The sequence below is a fragment of the Esox lucius genome, chromosome 7, assembly GCF_011004845.1.
Source record: "Esox lucius isolate fEsoLuc1 chromosome 7, fEsoLuc1.pri, whole genome shotgun sequence".
In the NCBI taxonomy this organism is placed as follows: domain Eukaryota; kingdom Metazoa; phylum Chordata; class Actinopteri; order Esociformes; family Esocidae; genus Esox; species Esox lucius.
Genome location: NC_047575.1, coordinates 10475201 through 10491693, shown reverse-complemented (window position 1 = coordinate 10491693; position 16493 = coordinate 10475201). Strand labels below are relative to the sequence as shown.

The following is a 16493-nucleotide window of genomic DNA, read 5'->3' as shown; positions in this document are numbered from 1 at the left end:
AAACTAGTGTGTGATTTTGCTTTAAGGAAACAAAGAAAACAGATTATGGGTTGGATTAATCCTGACTGGGACTGTGGGTTGTTGGTAATGCAGCATTTTAACATCCATCTCAACCTACATTTCACCTCGCGGAGCTCAATAAGTGGTCCAGGTATGACAGTACATGGGGGGGGTTTATCCTGAGTTACTCCTGTTGTTCCCCAAGTAAGGGGAGAGGCCCATGACATCACAGATTCCAATCAGACCAAAGGTTTGAATTCCCTACTCCTTCTCGAAGATAGCAGTTGTCTTAAATATTGTCTACCCTTTAGCATGTTAACTTAGTGTACACAGAGTACGGCTATTCAATGATAGAAGAAAAAAGAAAATCCCTGGCGGACGCGTTTAACCGGTAGACCACACTCAAGGTCAACACTACATGTCGGCGAAACAGAAAATGACCTTCAAAACGGTGCTTTGTCAACAGACTGCGATCACACTAAATCCTGCATTAGCTCGGGTGTAACGGTGGTGGAGGAAATGGACCGGAGAAATGCCATGGGTGTCTGTAAAATCCTGTGGAACAAAAAAAGACGCTCCCTACAGACACCAATGGATTGTTCAACTTTTTATTAAACCTGCTCTGGCAGCAAAAATCAAGCGAACACCAGACTTGAACCGAGAGGTGTCCAGTCTGCACCGTGGCCATTCCCAGCTCCAAGACCCATTCAGTGTGGCCGCTTAACCCTCCATCTGCCGGAGTTGGGATTGGGAAGCATTAGGAGAGGAAACGACCATGTAACAAATTAATTTGGAGAAATGGTAGTGTGGGTAGGCTCTTCAGCAAAGTAACAGTGCATTACGTGAATGGGCAGGATGTGCGGATTGCTCTAAATTGTCCTTTACAGAAAGCTGCGTTGTAACCGCTGAGCTCCAGAGGTTTCACGGAGCTGGTGGAGAAGGAGGCCACAACACAGAACCTAGTACTGGGCCGCATGCATCAGGGAACAGGAACTTAGGACGGCAGGTTCCCAATAGAACAGCATCGAAAAGTGCTTCAGAACCAACCAGAACAACCAAGTCAATAAATACAACTAAAGCAACACTGTTTGGCAAGGGCTTGATGCACAGCAAATGGGGGGGGGGGGGGGACCAAATGTTTTTCAGTCCTCACAAAACAGATCAGCGGTTAAAACGTGTCTCTAATGTACTAGAGAGATAGCTCTTGCCTTTATCTAATGAGCAGGCACAACAAATCTATTTCTTTTTGCCTTTCCAAACACCAGCTCTCCCATTGTTCACCTCTGTCTTCACACCTTTTCTAGGAGTCCGACAGTGGCTTTTGGGTCCGTGACGTTTTTCTTTACAACTAAACGCCCTTTCCCAAGACGTCCTCCACACACTCGCACTACGGAAACAACCATGGAAAGGAGTAACCGGCCATCATCGCTAAACTTCTTTTTAAACGGGTGTCTTACAGAGTGTACGCGTGAACCCACAACCACAGTCTCTAATGGTGTAAACATGGCCGTGTTCCTTAATGTAAGGAAGTTAAAAACGAGGCTTCTGTACATGGACATGACAGGGCCGGAGCCCGCTGACCTTAATGCTGTCATCTACACCGGCCAGGGGATGGCAGCTTACAGTACATGCACATCCACCTTTACCCTCCCCCCCAGAGGAGAGAAGGCACAATGTTTTGTAGTTGAAGACGGCTTTGGCTGCCACTGTGCTCTGCTCCGAGACAAGTCAGACAACTCTACCAAATAGGTGACCTGATTTGAATAAATTAAATAAATACAACAGAAATTAGTAAAAGTGTAGTATTCCCGGCTGAAACGGGACAACTCCCTCTCCTCCTTTCTGAAACCCGTCACTCTCCTCTCTGACGGCCCATGAAGCGGTACAGCTTGTCGCAGTTGTCCAGCTTCAGTGATTCCGCTTTCGCCTTGAGCCTGTCGTCGCGGTACAGCTGCGCGAGGTTCGCCAGGTCCGACTCTGTGGACGAGGGATCGAGAGAAGAACCCGTCAGCTCATGGGGAGGAATTCATGCTCTGAAACGTGAATGAACTTTGTGGTTGTCTTGGTCAACGAGCCTGCAGCCAGGAATCTGACCGCGGCTCCACTCACTCTGCTGTTTCTCCTTCCAGCAGCTGCTCTGCAGGTGTTCGATGTAGTCACTCTCTATGGTCTTCTCCAGCTCGTCCAGGGACTCCCCGCGGTACTCCTTCTGGAAGCCCTTGTCCACATAGTAGGGCACGCCCATGTTCTGGGTCTCCCGGGACACCACCAACCCCATGGCCCTGGAGGACAGTCAGTCAGTCTGTCAGTCAAACCACAGGAAGACTGGAGGAGGGTAAATGACATCACACCCGGCCCTCCATCAGGGTGGGTGAATGCGGTCTGCAGGTCAGAGACTCACGGTTTATAGAACAGGCTGTAGGGGGGGTTGGTGGCCATCAGCTGGGTCACCACAGATATGAGGATCAGAACCAGGACCGGGAGAAGCTGTAGGAAAGCTGTGAACGTATTCTGCTGAGGAAGGACAAAACCCAGAAGAACTCTACAGCATAGTGTTGAAAACATAGCATGTACTACTGCCTGGATAGATGGCCTGAATCTAATCTGTCACTGCTCCTGTTACTCTTTTGCTTATTGCGAACGAAAATATACATATATTCTAGTGAAAGCGTCATCTCAATTTTACAGCTGGTCTTTCATTGGTCAACCTTTAACCCCCAGTATAACTGACCGTCTAGGGGCAGCAGAGGGTTCTCCTTTGAATTGCCAATTGCAACATTCAATAGAGGGGAAACAATACCTAATGACACAAACAGGATATTAAAAATATATATAACCATGGACTGAACTAATGGTATGAACTCTGCCTGGTATGGCGAACCGGTAACTTCCCCGGTAACAGAGAATGTTTGTTCAGAAGAAGGTAGCCAGTAGCTGAAGTCAATGATGGTGTCCACCCATTAATTTACATCCAAAGTGCTGCCTGTTTATTCTTATTTCGATTCAACATTATTCACATGTAAGGCTTCATCGTTAATTGTGCCTGAGCTGTCCATTTACCACACGACTCCAGAACACAGATGAGAACATGGTGGGAGTTTGCCAGGAACGTTCTCATGTGGGCAGGGACTGACCTGAGTGCGGTTCTCGTCCACCTCCTCCTCACGCCTCTCGTACGCGCGCCGCCGCCGGGGCTGGTAGAAGTTGGAGTAGGTGGCCCCTCGGTTGGTGTAGACATGGATGTTGCCTGAATGAAAAGGAGACTCTTCAATAATTACTAAGCAACAAATATGACACTAATCCTACATTAAAGGAGCATGAGTGATAAAGGTGCATCCGCTCTTTGGGGGGGGGGACACAATTTCACACACATTACCTGTGGGAAACCTTCCTCCGAAGAAGATATTAAAGAGTTCTTCGGGGGAGATGTCTGCCTCAAAGTCCCTGTTAAAGTTGCGGTAGTGCCGAGCGTGTGCCGAGGGCTGGGCGGCGCTCTCTGACGGAGCCTGCTCTCCGTACTGGTCGTACTGATGCCGCTTCTCGGCGTTGCTCAGCACTGCATATGCGTTGCCTATGGCTGCAAATACAGAAGACTTAGCAATTGGGCCAATAACTAATAAGCCGGGGTGATGTCTGACTCAGAACAGGCCTACATAGCATGTCAATTACAGCTGATAGTCCACACTGGCAGCTCTGCTAAATACAGTGGACCTAATTATTCAAGGCAGATGAGGAATGTTCCTACAGGTCCGATCCTTTGACTTGTGGAGGATGTGATTTGGAAGGGTCCTGGATCAGGACAGGGATGAAGCAGTAAGAGGGACGTTTCCTTTACCTTTAAATGCATCTGTGGCTCCGGGGGCACAATTCTTGTCAGGGTGGAACTTCAGCGCCAGCTTCCTGTATGCTTTCTTCAGATCTTCATCGCTAGCGTCTTTAGGAACGCCAAGGATCTCGTAGAAGTCCTTGCATTTCTTTATTCTGCATTGGATCCAACAACAGAAGGAATTGTATGACACTGGACAGCACAAAAGAACAATGTGCATGTGCAATTTACTAGTTTTTTTGTTTTTTTTTATATCTGCCAGCTTGCTGCTGCAAATATTACATTTCGTATGGCAATAACCAACAATTTGCTAATTTATTAAATGTGCTGACAAAGGAAACCGTTTCTTGGCGTGTGGTCTGATAATAATTTTCAGTCCTAATTGTGCAGTTATTGGTCACATGCACCCCTGGCATAAAGATTAGGGAATGGTTTTTCTACCAAATTCTGCAGTCACAGAATCACTGTAGCCCAGAGTGCCCAGTTAAAAATATGTAGGCATATCAAAGGGTAAGTCAATGACTTAATGGTAGGTGCAAGTACCTTAAAACCCCCTGGCGCTGATCCTCAGTGTAGGTCTTCTTCTCCTCACCTGCTCCTCTGCGGAATTCCTCTCGATTCCCGTCCACTTCATTGGATCGAAAGCCACGCGGTGCGGGTATGGGGGAATCCTCTGGAGCGGCAGAGCTCCCATTCCGCACTATAGCATCAATCAACACTAAGGGAAGACGGAGAAGCCAAGTAAAGGGCCAATATATCGATAGAAGTAGCAGACAGTTTTGGTAAGTAAAGTAAGTAAAATAATGTACTTACATCCTGGGTTTTAAGTTATATACAAAATGATAACAATCACCAGTTTGGCTGTTTAACAACTGCACCCGAAACAGGCTGGGCGATTACACGGCCAAGTTAATAAAATAGTAATATCAAGTTTACAAGCGACAACCACACTACTGCTATTATGTAGAATTCCAAACATTTTGTAAATGTCATTCATATGATATGCATTAACACATTTGTAGATTCGAGTGAACAGGCATTATGCAATTGACAAGATGTTACAGACGTTGCAATTTCTATTTTAACATTCAAGTTGGCAAGCATGGCAAATAAGACGGCCATTTACGGCACATTTACCTCTGGCCCGAGTACTGGGGTATATTTTCTGGGCTTCGTACAACAGCTGTAGGGCTTTTTCTTTCCGTGCTGACCGCAGGCACAGCTTCGCCTTCTCTATCAACCGATCCGCCTCCTCTTTATCCATTTGGCAGCTTTTCGATTGCTAACGTTCGTTAATGTCACCAAGGCCTGCAACCCTACTATCTAGTTAACGTTACACTTGCTAAACAAATACGGTCCACTACCTTAAATCTTTAGTTAAGCTAGCTATCTTTTGTTTTGGAGTACCTGGCCGTTGTAAAGGTGTCAACTGATATCAACCGTAGCTGGCTAACTTTGTTTACATCCAGTTTAAAAAGCTAGCACTAAGCTAGCAATCGGTTAACTAGCTACGATATTTGCCGTAACTATCAGGTATCATAGCGATGACGACTCTCACTTTAAAAGTCAGACACAAACACATGTGCAAGAGCGCCTAATCAAATCATAGAGAAAAATGAATTTGTTAAAATCCGTGCATGAAGGGGAGAAATGTAATACCGACACATAAATCATTCCCGTTCAGTAGAAAACCACTTCCATAGCCAACAGGAAGCGGAAACAGGCAGAATCAAAAACCTGTCAGCAGTCAACCAATTGGGAACTTATCTGCAATTGATGTAACATAAACTGAAAAAACATTTGATATTGAACAATCTGTGTTGTAATTGTTGTTAGGCTTACATTTATAATAGACATCGGGTAGCTACGTTGTAATAAAATATAGCAAACATGCGACAATATTTTGTGAACTGTGTCGGTATATTTTGTTTTATTGACAACTGTGGTCCAGAAATGGAAACCATTTATAAAAGTAAAAAGTACAATTGCAAGAACACAATTTTCATAAAACCATTTTGATGTAACAATAAGACATATTCAATGTATTATTTACATTAGAGTATACAAACATTTCATCCATTTAGATCAGGGATATCCACCAGCTTGTAAGATGATATCTGTGAGCATGAGTAATTTAAGTTTAGATCGCTGGCTTCTAAAGCTTGAGCAATTGACTCAGCGAAAAATAGCTGACATGGGCTAATTTGAGAGTACAACAAAAAATTCTAATGCAATACTGAATGCCAATCCAAATTTTTCTGCTGTTCACTCAAGGCATGGTGAAATACGATTATATGAATTAGTCTGTTTGAACACATTGTTTTACCAACTGAATAACATCACTTTCAGAATTACATCCTCCCATTTAATGCGAGCATAAGTTTTGAGACAATTCAATTTAAAGAAAATGTAGGAAGTATGAAAGCTAGTATATAACCACAAATCCCTCGCATGCAATAACAGCAGTGAATCTTCAACCCACTGACATCGCCAAACAATTAGTATCCTTTGAAATGTTTTGCCAAGCCTTTACTGCAGCCATGAGCTGTTGCTTTTTTCGTGGAGTTTCTGACTTCAGTCTCGTCCTCAGCAAGTGAAATGCATGTTCAATCGAATTTAAATCAAGACCTTGACGTGGCCAGTCTAAAACGGGTTCCCCATGAACTTGGTTGCAATAGCCGTGTGTTTTTGGGCAATTGTCCCGTTGCATTGTGAAACGCCACCCAATGAGTCAGGTGGCGTTTTCTTGTGCATGGGTAGTCATGATGCTTCTTTACACTTCTGATTACATTCTGCAGCTGACATCATTTGTTACATCATCAATAAAGATGAGTGAGCCTGTTCCAGAAGCAAACGTTCATGCATGCCCATGCCATGACACTACCTCCACTGTACTTCACAGATGGGATGGTGTGGTTTAGATAATCTATAGTTTTATTATTTTCTCCACACTTTTGCCTTCCCATCATTTTGATAAAGGTTTACCTTTGTCTCATCTCAGCATTAAAAACCTATTCCACAACTGTATCTCTACTGATCTGATCTCTACTTTTTAGCAAATATCTGGCCTTTCTGTTTTTGGTGCTGATCAGAGGTTTGCATCTTGCAGTGTAGCTTTGTAATTTTGCTGCCTTGTTGGTGATTTCACTGACCCTTATTTTTCGGTTGTTTTTCACAGCTCTGGTCATTCCTACTGACCGAATGCAGACAACAAATATAAAAGCAAACGATGGACCTGGACTGCACATTCATCGTTCTTCTATGTGTTGACACTCAATGCCAAAGAAAACACCTCATCAATTTGTCCTGTGTCCCAATACTTCTGCTCACATAAAATGGGCGATTGAACTCTTACAGTGCTGTTATTCTTAGTCGATTAAGCATATATAAGTGTCGAACCGGCAGGAACAAAAGGTGACATTCTGTACTTTCGAATAATCTTTTAATCTTATTTTCATATTCGTTGAGTGTATAGCATAAATAGCAATTTTGACTTTACTGTCAGTTTTTATGGATGGGACAGTAGATACAACAGACACTTACTATGCCCAGTGGTAGCCAGCACATATTATCGCCACAGCAGTGATTTGATATGCTGTGTGGACTCAGATGTATCGGTCAATTTTGTAAGAGTAGTTTGGTCATTTCTGTTTTGGTCACATCTAAGGTCTTTATTTTCACACCAGCTGTAAATAAATGACAGAATGTACAAAATTAGCTTAAATCCGGTGCAGTTAGCTTTTGATTATTCTTTCCAATTAGTGGATGTATCGATTACAGTTTAAAGAGTTCTTTGTTAGCCCACCTTAGTGTCCATCAGGTCCCTACTCAGTTCATGCTCATCGTAGTCCAGTGTTGTACTGTGAATGGAGGAGACCTGGGGCGAATCTGTGTCTATGAATAAAAGGGAGATGTTTTAGGCTCAAACTTAGGGTCTTATATATCTCGCATTACTCTAAACACAAAGTCTGTTTCATTTTAATAATAATTAGAAATGAGCTATTATAAGCAATCCCTCATTAGTGTTTTGGGGTTCCGTTGTATACTGAAGGAACGGTTCTTACCAGTTTCTGAGTGAATGGTCTTCATGGAGACCAAAGTGATGCTCTCTTTTTCACCATTGTATGTGAAATTGCTATGACAGTAAAATAGATTCATTATGAACTGTATGCAGTTTGTTGTATCTATTTAAAGCTATGCTAGTGTAAATTGTCTAAAATGGTGTACATACCTTTCTGATACCACAGAATCGCTGCTCTTTTTACCTGCCAAACAGAAACCTTGGTGATTCTCTTTGTATGTTAGACGGTTATTGTTTTTTTGAGTTTTTATTCTACCCTTTTTCAGCCCAGTTGGACCAATTTTCACTGTACTCTGTGATGGACCTTATTGCTCCTACATCTTTAATTCCTACTCTGTTTTCAAGCTGTCATTATGAAGACCTTTACAGGTGTGAACAAGGATTCACAACATACATGTACACACTGTTCCTCTCACATTTCCAGTCATTTCAAACAGATCATTCCCATTCACCTTCCTCTGTTGAGTGGCTGCAGCGGTCTCTCAGGTTGACCACGGTTACCAAGACCACCATGATAATGATGAGGATGAGGATGAAGCTCATGACACCTGTAGAAGAACATCCCGGATGGAGATTTAGTTATGCTCTACCAGCGTAAATGATGTTGTTGTTGCTCTGATACGTCTGAACGACGGTTGAATTATCATCGTCATTATATATCTTTATGAATACCAAAGGCAAGCATGGTGAGGCTTTTTCCCGGGGGCTGAGTGGGAGAGATGTCTGTGTGTGTCTCTGTAGGTCCCTCAGGGGAGGTCAACGGGGTCGTAGAGGGGGCTGTTGTGGCAGCTGTCGATCCTGAGTCCCAACCCAGACAGCACGCAGGCCAGTAGATTTACCACAAACATTACAGGATAAATACCAAAGTTTGTCACTGAAACCAAACCCTAGTTACTGTTGTTGATGGTCAGGTTTTCTAGACTGGTAAATGAGACATGATTTCCTCAAAACATTTCACGTCTGTTAAGCATAGCTAACACATTTCCAATTTCCTGGCTTACAATTTCCTAATACCAATTCCCAATTCAATAACAGGATGTAGCCAACCCACCCTTCTGACAATAGACACATCTACTATTCATCTTGTGTCATTCACAGACATTTGTCTTGTTTGAGAAATAAAGTTTTATAGAACATTACCAGGTTCTTTGGAAGTGTCTTGTGAGGTGGTAGCAGATCTTTGTGCCTGAGTCATGCCTGTGGCGGTAGGAGACAATGGTTGGGATGAGGACGTGGGCGCCTCATTGTCACTGCTGTCGTTTCCTGAAACATGTCCACAACATCAACAAAACCCTTTGTTCTGTCATTGTAGACCTCTGCTGGATGCTGGTATAGAACGATAAAGAGGCCGAGAATTACCGGGTGAGCTCATTGTTCGATTTAACTGCCCGACACTGGGGTTTGTCACAAGAGTGTTGCTCCCTGGAAAAACACAATCAAGGCCTTATTTCCTCTCAGTTCTACTCTGACATGAGCAGCGAGACGCAGGATCCTGTAAGGCAGGGCTTACCTGGCGTTGAGTATGCTAGGGATGGTGTGACATCAGTCTGTGGATGGGCTTGTTCTGGGCTTGTATCAACAACCGCCACAGTGGTGGTGTTGGATCGTGGTGTTGGTACTGAGGTCACTGTGGGTTGGAACATCTCCATCAAAGTCAGGTGATTCCTAAATGTCATGTACGTCGCTGACCCGTCAGTTCGACAGTCAAACAACTTCATGATAATAATTCACAAATTCTTAGGCAGCAGTCTAGTGTTTAGAATGCTGAGCCCATGGATGTTAATCTCTAGTGTCACCCGTCTTAGCTGGGCTCTGTTCTAAACCAGTAAAAATACGAATGTCATGGCAGAAGTAGCATGTTTTTTTCCTTTATGTTACATTAATACAGGTGTGTATTGTAATGTGTAAAAAATAGACACATATTCCATTGAAATACTTTTCTATTAATAATAACATTTCTGATTACTTAGAAAAAGTGATCAGGCATCTAATGTAAAAATGTCAAACTTTATAAAGCCACAATACTTTGGGCTCTCACTAAAATAGGATGTTCTGCTGAGCATCTGTCTGATGATGACTGCCTTTATGCATGGAATGTATTTAAAAGAAAGTAGTCTGGGGTGATTTAGCCACTTGGGTTTGAACAAGGTTGCCCTTTACATTGCAGGTATTAAAGGACTAGCTAGCTAGCATGCATCACTAACAAATAACTTGTCAGGCAGGTGAAATTATGCACATTAACTTTATTTCATACACAAACATGATTGTGCACACCTTACATTTTTAGCTAGCTACAGTGAGGGAAAAAAATATTTGATCCCCTGCTGATTTTGTACATTTGCCCACTGACAAAGAAATTATGAATAATTTTAATGGTAGGTTTATGAGAGACAGAATAACAACAAAAAAATCCAGAAAAACGCATATAAAAATGTTTATGAATTGATTTGCATTTTAATGAGTGAAATAAGTATTCGACCTCTCTGCAAAACATGACTTAGTACTTGGTGGCAAAACCCTTATTGGCAATCACAGAGGTCAGACGTTTCTTGTAGTTGGTCATCAGGTTAGCACACATTTTGTCCCACTCCTCTTTGCAGATCTTCTCCAAGTCATTAAGGTTTCCAGGCTAATGTTTGGCAACTCAAACCTTCAGCTCCCTCCTCAGATTTTCTATGGGATTAAGGTCTGGAGACTGGTTAGGCCATTCCAGGACCTTAATGTGCTTCTTCTTGATCCACTCTTTTGTTGCCTTGGCCGTGAGTTTTGTGTCATTGTCATCCTGGAATACCCATCCACAACCCATTTTCAATGCCCTGGCTGAGGGAAGGAGGTTCTCACCCAAGATTTGATGGTACATGGCCCCGTCCATCGTCCCTTTGATGCGGTGAAGTTGTCCTGTCCCCTTAGCAGAAAAATACCCAAAGCATAATGTTTCCACCTCCATGTTTGACAGTGGGGTAGTATTCATAGGTAGTATACCTCCTCCTCCAAACACAGCGAGTTGAGTTGATGCCAAAGAGCTTGACTGACCACAGTACTTTCACCCAGTTCTCCTCTGAATCATTCAGATGTTCATTGGCAAACGTCAGACGGGCCTGTACATGTGCTTTCTTGAGCAGGGGGACCTTGCAGGCGCTGCAGGATTTCAGTCCTTCACGGCGTAGTGTTACCAATTGTTTTCTTGGTAACTATGGTCCTAGCTGCCTTGAGATCATTGAAAATATCCTCCTGTGTAGTTCTGGGATGATTCCTCACCGTTCTCATGATCATTGCAACTCCACAAGGTGAGATCTTGCATGGAGCCCCAGACCGAGGGAGATTGACAGTTCTTTTGTGTTTCTTCCATTTGCGAATAATCGCACCAACTGTTGTCACCTTCTCACCAAGTTGCTTGGCGATGGTCTTGTAGCCCATTCCAGCCTTGTGTAGGTCTACAATCTTGTCCTTGACATCCTTGACATCCTTGGACAGCTCTTTGGTCTTGGCCATGTTCGAGAGTTTGGAATCTGATTGATTGATTGCTTCTGTGGACAGGTGTCTTTTATACAGGTAACAAGCTGAGATTAGGAGCACTCCCTTTAAGAGTGTGCTCCTAATCTCAGCTCGTTACCTGAACAAAATACACATGGGAGCCAGAAATCTTTCTGATTGAGAGGGGATCAAATACTTCATATTTCACTCATTAAAATGCAAATCAATTTATAAACTTTTTGACATGCGTTTTTCTGGATTTTTTTGTTGTTATTCTGTTTCTCACTGTTCAAATAAACCTGCCATTAAAATTAAAGACTGATCATTTCTTTGTCAGTGGGCAAACGTACAAAATCAGCAGGGGATAAACAATTTTTCCCCTCACTATATGTTAGCGGAGACAGATCCCTTATCCAGCGATAGCGGCTAACTTTCTTGGTCATTTGTTTAAAGTAGTCTAGATAAAATAAATACCTATTTCTTAACGCTTCTCAGCAGTGTCCCTCATACATATGGTCTTTCTTTTGCAATTGGCACCTGTATAGAGTTTCACTTGCACTCTCAGGTGTGACTCTGACGTTTCAGAACTGGTCCTATTTAAGATGTCTGACCTACTGAAATGTGAAACTAGACTTCCAATCTCCGGATTTATAGAAATGGTTTCAGTGAATGAAATGTTGCCCGTTTGAATCCCTGACTTGTAAAGGGAAATAAACCCAAGTCCATAATTGTGCCCTTAAACAAGGTGTGGTACCCTATTGCTCTTTTAATTTGTTATAGGATAAGACCAGTTGTACAATGAATGTGAGTGAAAACTTTGACACCTAGCCAGTCCGATACTCACCCTCGGAAATGGCTACAGGCGTGGTGGTTTGTAAAGGTCCACCCATAACCTCTGTCTGGTTAGTCGGATTAATGGCTGGAACTGAAAAAGAAAAACAGATTTAGTAATGTCTGATTTCCACTGTATCATTTTTATTAAAATACTGTTGTATTTTAGTCCAGCTAATAAAACAATACTGATATAATTTCAGTTTACGTGCTTCATTCTCTAGTTATCCCCTGACTTTCTAAAGTTAGCACAGAATGTGTACATGTAAGCGATTAAGATGAATATACAAAGATCATTCAGGCTTAATTTAACATGTAACTCTGATGAGATATATACGTGTGTATTAAGCGAACAAACAGACAATTAAGATTGTTGAAGCAGTATCTACTGTCAGATAAGTACCTGTGATCAGGACACGTTGCTTTTATCTGTACCTACCTGCTGGAAGGAGGAGGAGAAACACTGTGAGTCTGGTGAATGGAGAGCAATCCATGTCCAGCAGCATTCCTCAGTCTGACTGGAGCTTCTCAAATTCCCACTGTCTGTGTGTCTGGATGAGTGAGTGTCTGTGTGTCTGTATGAGTGAGTGTCTGTGTGTCTGTATGAGTGAGTGTCTGTGTGTATGAGTGTGTGAAATGAATGTGTGTGCGAGTATCACACAGGGGCAAAATGACCCACTGTCATAAGTGTAAATGAAAGATGTCTGTGTGGCTGGCTGAACTTGAGCCTGTGTATTTGTGTGTGTTAATGACAGAGTTTCGTTGAGGTCCCGTTAACAAGAAGTTGCCGTCTTGTTTCGCGGAGGGGTGTTAAGAATTGACTTGCCCACGTACTGTGGGTTCAGTGTATGGTGGGAGTGATTGCCATGGCCTGTTCCCAGAATTTCCTGTGGAAGAATAGGAGGAAGCAGATGGAATGCCCTCATGGAAATAGGAGAGAAGAGCGGGTGTCCATTGGGATCCAGGTTTGCTCTTAAAAAACAGTGTAGCTGCCCACTTGACATATTTGTGTGCATGTAGGCGGAGCCACAAGGAACTGTGTGGGTCCACCCACCTACACACTCAATTCATCCTGTTGAACATTTTGTTTTCAGAGTCCTTTTGCTGTCATAACCTGAGAGTATATTTCTTATCTATCGATGAGAAACAGGAAGCCACACTTTTGGTTCATGCATATTTTATTCAAGAGTAAAAAAAGTGATTTGTCCCATAGGGCATGCTTACAATGTGTGTATCGTTTAGGAAGTCAAATGCCAAAACTTAGTTTCAGAGAAAAGTACAAGAAAAAAATGTCACAAGTTAAAATTCATGAAATTTCTTTGTTGAAATCAACAACGTCTAGACCAAACAAGGATCAGAAAACAGCGGAAAGAAAAATAACGGTCAGCTTAATTGTTGTAATAATAATAATAATAATATCATCAAGAATAATAATGAGAATATATTTTTTTACTTTAAAAGTGAGACACAGGATTTTTATTGTGTCCAATTTGTTTACATTTGAACAAACCATGCGATCATGCTTTGGCAGCCCGAATGTTGCTTTTCACTGAGTAATATGTTCATTCACACTATTGAACAACGTCTGTACACCAACAGAACAAAAAAAACAAGGCTTCACACCTTAAAAAGAGCATTTGTGCCTGTACAGCAAAATAATAGAAAAATAAAAAATCAACAGTAATAATTTATTTTAAATAATATTGATGAAGAAAATGGACAAAAAGAAATCAAGGAAGCAAGAATAAAAAACAATATATAAAAAAACTAAATAGAACTTTACAAATATAATTTGAAGAGGGAAATAATTCAAGTCTACTATATTGAAACACATCACAATTATAATTTCACATATCAATATGGAACTTAATTGCATGCATTGATGCGTTCCGTACTGTAGATGCTGTTAAAAATCATTGTCTTTGTTATTGTCCATCTTTATAATTCATTATATATATATATATATTAGTTTTTTTTGTTTTTTACTGCAAAAGCAGATTTAACATACTATGTGCATTCTCTCTCGTTAGTAACAAGCAGGTGAGAAACAATCAGGTAGGCGGTGACTGAATGTAAACCACGAGCTGGGACTGCAGCACCTAATCATGACAGACCGTGGCTTTGGTTGGTGAAGAGGCCACAGTCAAGCCCATGGGCCACCCCTACACCCCTTTCCCCTGCAGGCTCATGGCGTCTTACCAGGAAATAAATCAAGAAAGAAAAGTTCTTAGGTAAGATTGCATTGCAAGTAGTAAAATCTACATTGTTTTTTCTTTTCAAATGTCCTTTCTTACAAACAAGATTCTTTTTTAAAATTTGTATTCATGAATACTAGTAGCAAAACATTTTAAGTAGCGAGATTATTTCTGTATGAGATGAGTTCATGAGTGAAACTCTTAATCAAAATAGTAAAATATGTGTGTGGTATGGGTTCTGTACTTGAGTGTCTCGTGTCAGAACCTTATGAGGATCCAGCAGACATCGGAGAGCGCTCTGGACTCTAAACCCCGCCCACTCTGTCTGTGATTGGACTGAGAGGGAACAGCAGACACACCCACAGTATCACACTCTGGCCCTCCTCCCAAGAAGTTTCCCTGCATCCTGCCCCGCTGGCCTCTCCTTATCTGCTCCCTGTCACTGCCCTGACCTCTGACCCCACCACCCCCTCCCAATCCACAGACCCTTCGGTCACGGACCCCTTTTGTGGTCACCTGGCATCAAAAAATAAACCACCTTACCCATTAGTACAAGAGATTAAACATTTGATTTGTTTCTCTAATTGGATGTAGGAGCAGCAGATGCGGATGGCATGTTGTGTCTGTGGGTGTGTTTAGTTGTGTCCTATATTCGGAGGCCTTAAATCACGGTTTGGCGATGTCTTGCCGCACGGGGCAGCAGTGGCACGGGCTCTGGGGCGTGGCGCAGCATCACTGGATGTTGCTGTTGTCATTGTCGTCTGTGCCGTTGGCCTCGGACATGTTCATCTTGCCCATGGACTGTCCCACGTGGTTGACCCCGACCCTGCGGGGGGGCATACGCTCATTGATGCGGTCCAGGCCCTTGGCCTCCTCGAAGCTGGCGATCTTATGTTGGGGAGAGAACCCACGGATGGCTGTGGGGAGGGGCAGTGGGAGGACAGAGGGAACATACAGGGGATCAGTATGGGTTGTGGATTTTATATCCTTGCGCTTTCATTTCAAAATGTGTTAAACATACAGAATGCTTTACACATCAAGTAGTGCCCTGAATGCAATCAAATATTTCAGTCACTATAATGTAACATTCTATTTTTTACAAATGTTATGTTATAACTGTAAGAGTTAGCACTGTGAACTCAAAAGAGATCATTTGACTCAAGTCTAGAAAGAGAACATCTGAAAACAGCTTAGAAAAGATTATTAGAATAGATCTGATTGTGGACAAAGTGATTATTAGAAGCCTTGGGGTATTCACAGGCCCATCTGAAGGAAACGTCTCATATATTAAGTCAACAACTCTCACCCAGCAACTCACAGAGAAACAACAACCACTGCTAGAGTAATACCCTAAGGTCTTGTACTAAAATTATCCCCTTGTTTTCTACAGTAGCAACTAGAATCACACCCATTATCTACACCTTTACCAGAATCACACCCATTATCTACACCTTTACCAGAATCACACCCATTATCTACACCTTTACCAGAATCACACTCTCATCACCTACAATGACAACCTCCTATACTAAAGTTACACCCTTGGTTTCTAAAATGCCATCATTGTTTATTAGGATGGCACCCTTTTTAAATATTGTTATAATTATGCATCATGAAGTGAACATTTCAATACAGTATCAGCTAAAATAATTGCATGCCGCATCTGACCCAAGCAGGGAAATAATTATATTTTATAGTTTATTTGATACCAACCTTTAGAATACTCATGGTTGTCAAATGTAGTTTTCAACTAAAAGGCAACTATCAACAGTTAGTTGATTTAATGTAAATATACTGCTGGATCATTAGCAAACGGATTAGAAGTAATATTCATTTCCTAGTATACTAAAACTGAATCACGAGGGACTGTATTACCTCAACATTAGAGCAGACCACCTTGGCAGCTTCCAAATGACTAACAAATATTTTTTCATTATGGTTGATGTACATTTAAGTTTACAGTTATACTAAATGTTTTGTTTATTAAAATAGCAGAATTGTTACATAAGACACTGTGAATTACTTTATAATTGAATAATAATGGAGTGTAACAAGGCAGTCATTACCCTCTTGTCTATAGAAGTTA

The 16493-nt window shown here is 42.0% G+C and overlaps 3 protein-coding genes across 6 annotated transcripts in view; all 3 read right to left on the bottom strand.

Annotated features, from left to right (window-relative positions):
- Positions 1 to 592: 592 nt before the first annotated feature.
- Positions 593 to 5572, bottom strand: dnajc18 (DnaJ (Hsp40) homolog, subfamily C, member 18). 2 transcript variants are annotated; one of them, XM_010870554.5, is made up of 8 exons: positions 4964 to 5572; positions 4370 to 4544; positions 3836 to 3981; positions 3377 to 3577; positions 3135 to 3247; positions 2402 to 2514; positions 2110 to 2282; positions 593 to 1977 (listed from the first exon to the last, which is right to left on the bottom strand). In XM_010870554.5, the coding sequence occupies exons 1-8, from the start codon at positions 5088 to 5090 to the stop codon at positions 1853 to 1855; spliced, it is 1173 nt and encodes a 390-aa protein (XP_010868856.2). In that variant the 5' UTR covers positions 5091 to 5572; the 3' UTR covers positions 593 to 1852. The 2 variants fall into 2 exon arrangements, with proteins under 2 accessions (XP_010868856.2, XP_010868857.2); XM_010870555.5 differs by having other exon boundaries at positions 2402 to 2511.
- Positions 5573 to 5745: 173 nt separating this feature from the next.
- Positions 5746 to 13097, bottom strand: ecscr (endothelial cell surface expressed chemotaxis and apoptosis regulator). The gene is made up of 11 exons (XM_010870561.4): positions 12652 to 13097; positions 12226 to 12306; positions 9418 to 9534; positions 9267 to 9329; positions 9048 to 9170; positions 8580 to 8705; positions 8360 to 8455; positions 8058 to 8091; positions 7891 to 7961; positions 7632 to 7720; positions 5746 to 7512 (listed from the first exon to the last, which is right to left on the bottom strand). Exons 1-11 carry the CDS (start codon positions 12716 to 12718, stop codon positions 7504 to 7506), a joined length of 876 nt encoding a protein of 291 aa, XP_010868863.2. The 5' UTR covers positions 12719 to 13097; the 3' UTR covers positions 5746 to 7503.
- Positions 13098 to 13378: 281 nt separating this feature from the next.
- Positions 13379 to 16493, bottom strand: part of ppp3ca (protein phosphatase 3, catalytic subunit, alpha isozyme) — a 48497-nt gene continuing 45382 nt past the window's right edge. For all 3 annotated transcript variants that reach the window (XM_020047725.3, XM_010870563.4, XM_010870562.5), the window contains one exon: positions 13379 to 15324. In XM_020047725.3, the coding sequence (XP_019903284.2) occupies positions 15193 to 15324 (132 nt within the window). In that variant the 3' untranslated portion in view covers positions 13379 to 15192. The remainder of the gene's footprint in view (positions 15325 to 16493) is intronic.

Excerpts from the sequence above, each read along its gene's own strand:
- dnajc18 (XM_010870554.5), bottom strand. The coding sequence starts at position 5,090 with ATGGATAAAGAGGAGGCGGATCGGTTGATAGAGAAGGCGAAGCTGTGC. Across the intron at positions 3,578-3,835 it reads AGCCACAGATGCATTTAAAG|CCATAGGCAACGCATATGCA; the intron begins GTAAAGGAAACG and ends CTGTATTTGCAG. Across the intron at positions 3,248-3,376 it reads CGGAGGAAGGTTTCCCACAG|GCAACATCCATGTCTACACC; the intron begins GTAATGTGTGTG and ends CTTTTCATTCAG.
- ecscr (XM_010870561.4), bottom strand. The coding sequence starts at position 12,718 with ATGCTGCTGGACATGGATTGCTCTCCATTCACCAGACTCACAGTGTTT. Across the intron at positions 8,706-9,047 it reads AGACACTTCCAAAGAACCTG|GATCGACAGCTGCCACAACA; the intron begins GTAATGTTCTAT and ends GTTGGGACTCAG. Across the intron at positions 8,092-8,359 it reads CAGCCACTCAACAGAGGAAG|GTAAAAAGAGCAGCGATTCT; the intron begins GTGAATGGGAAT and ends TCTGTTTGGCAG.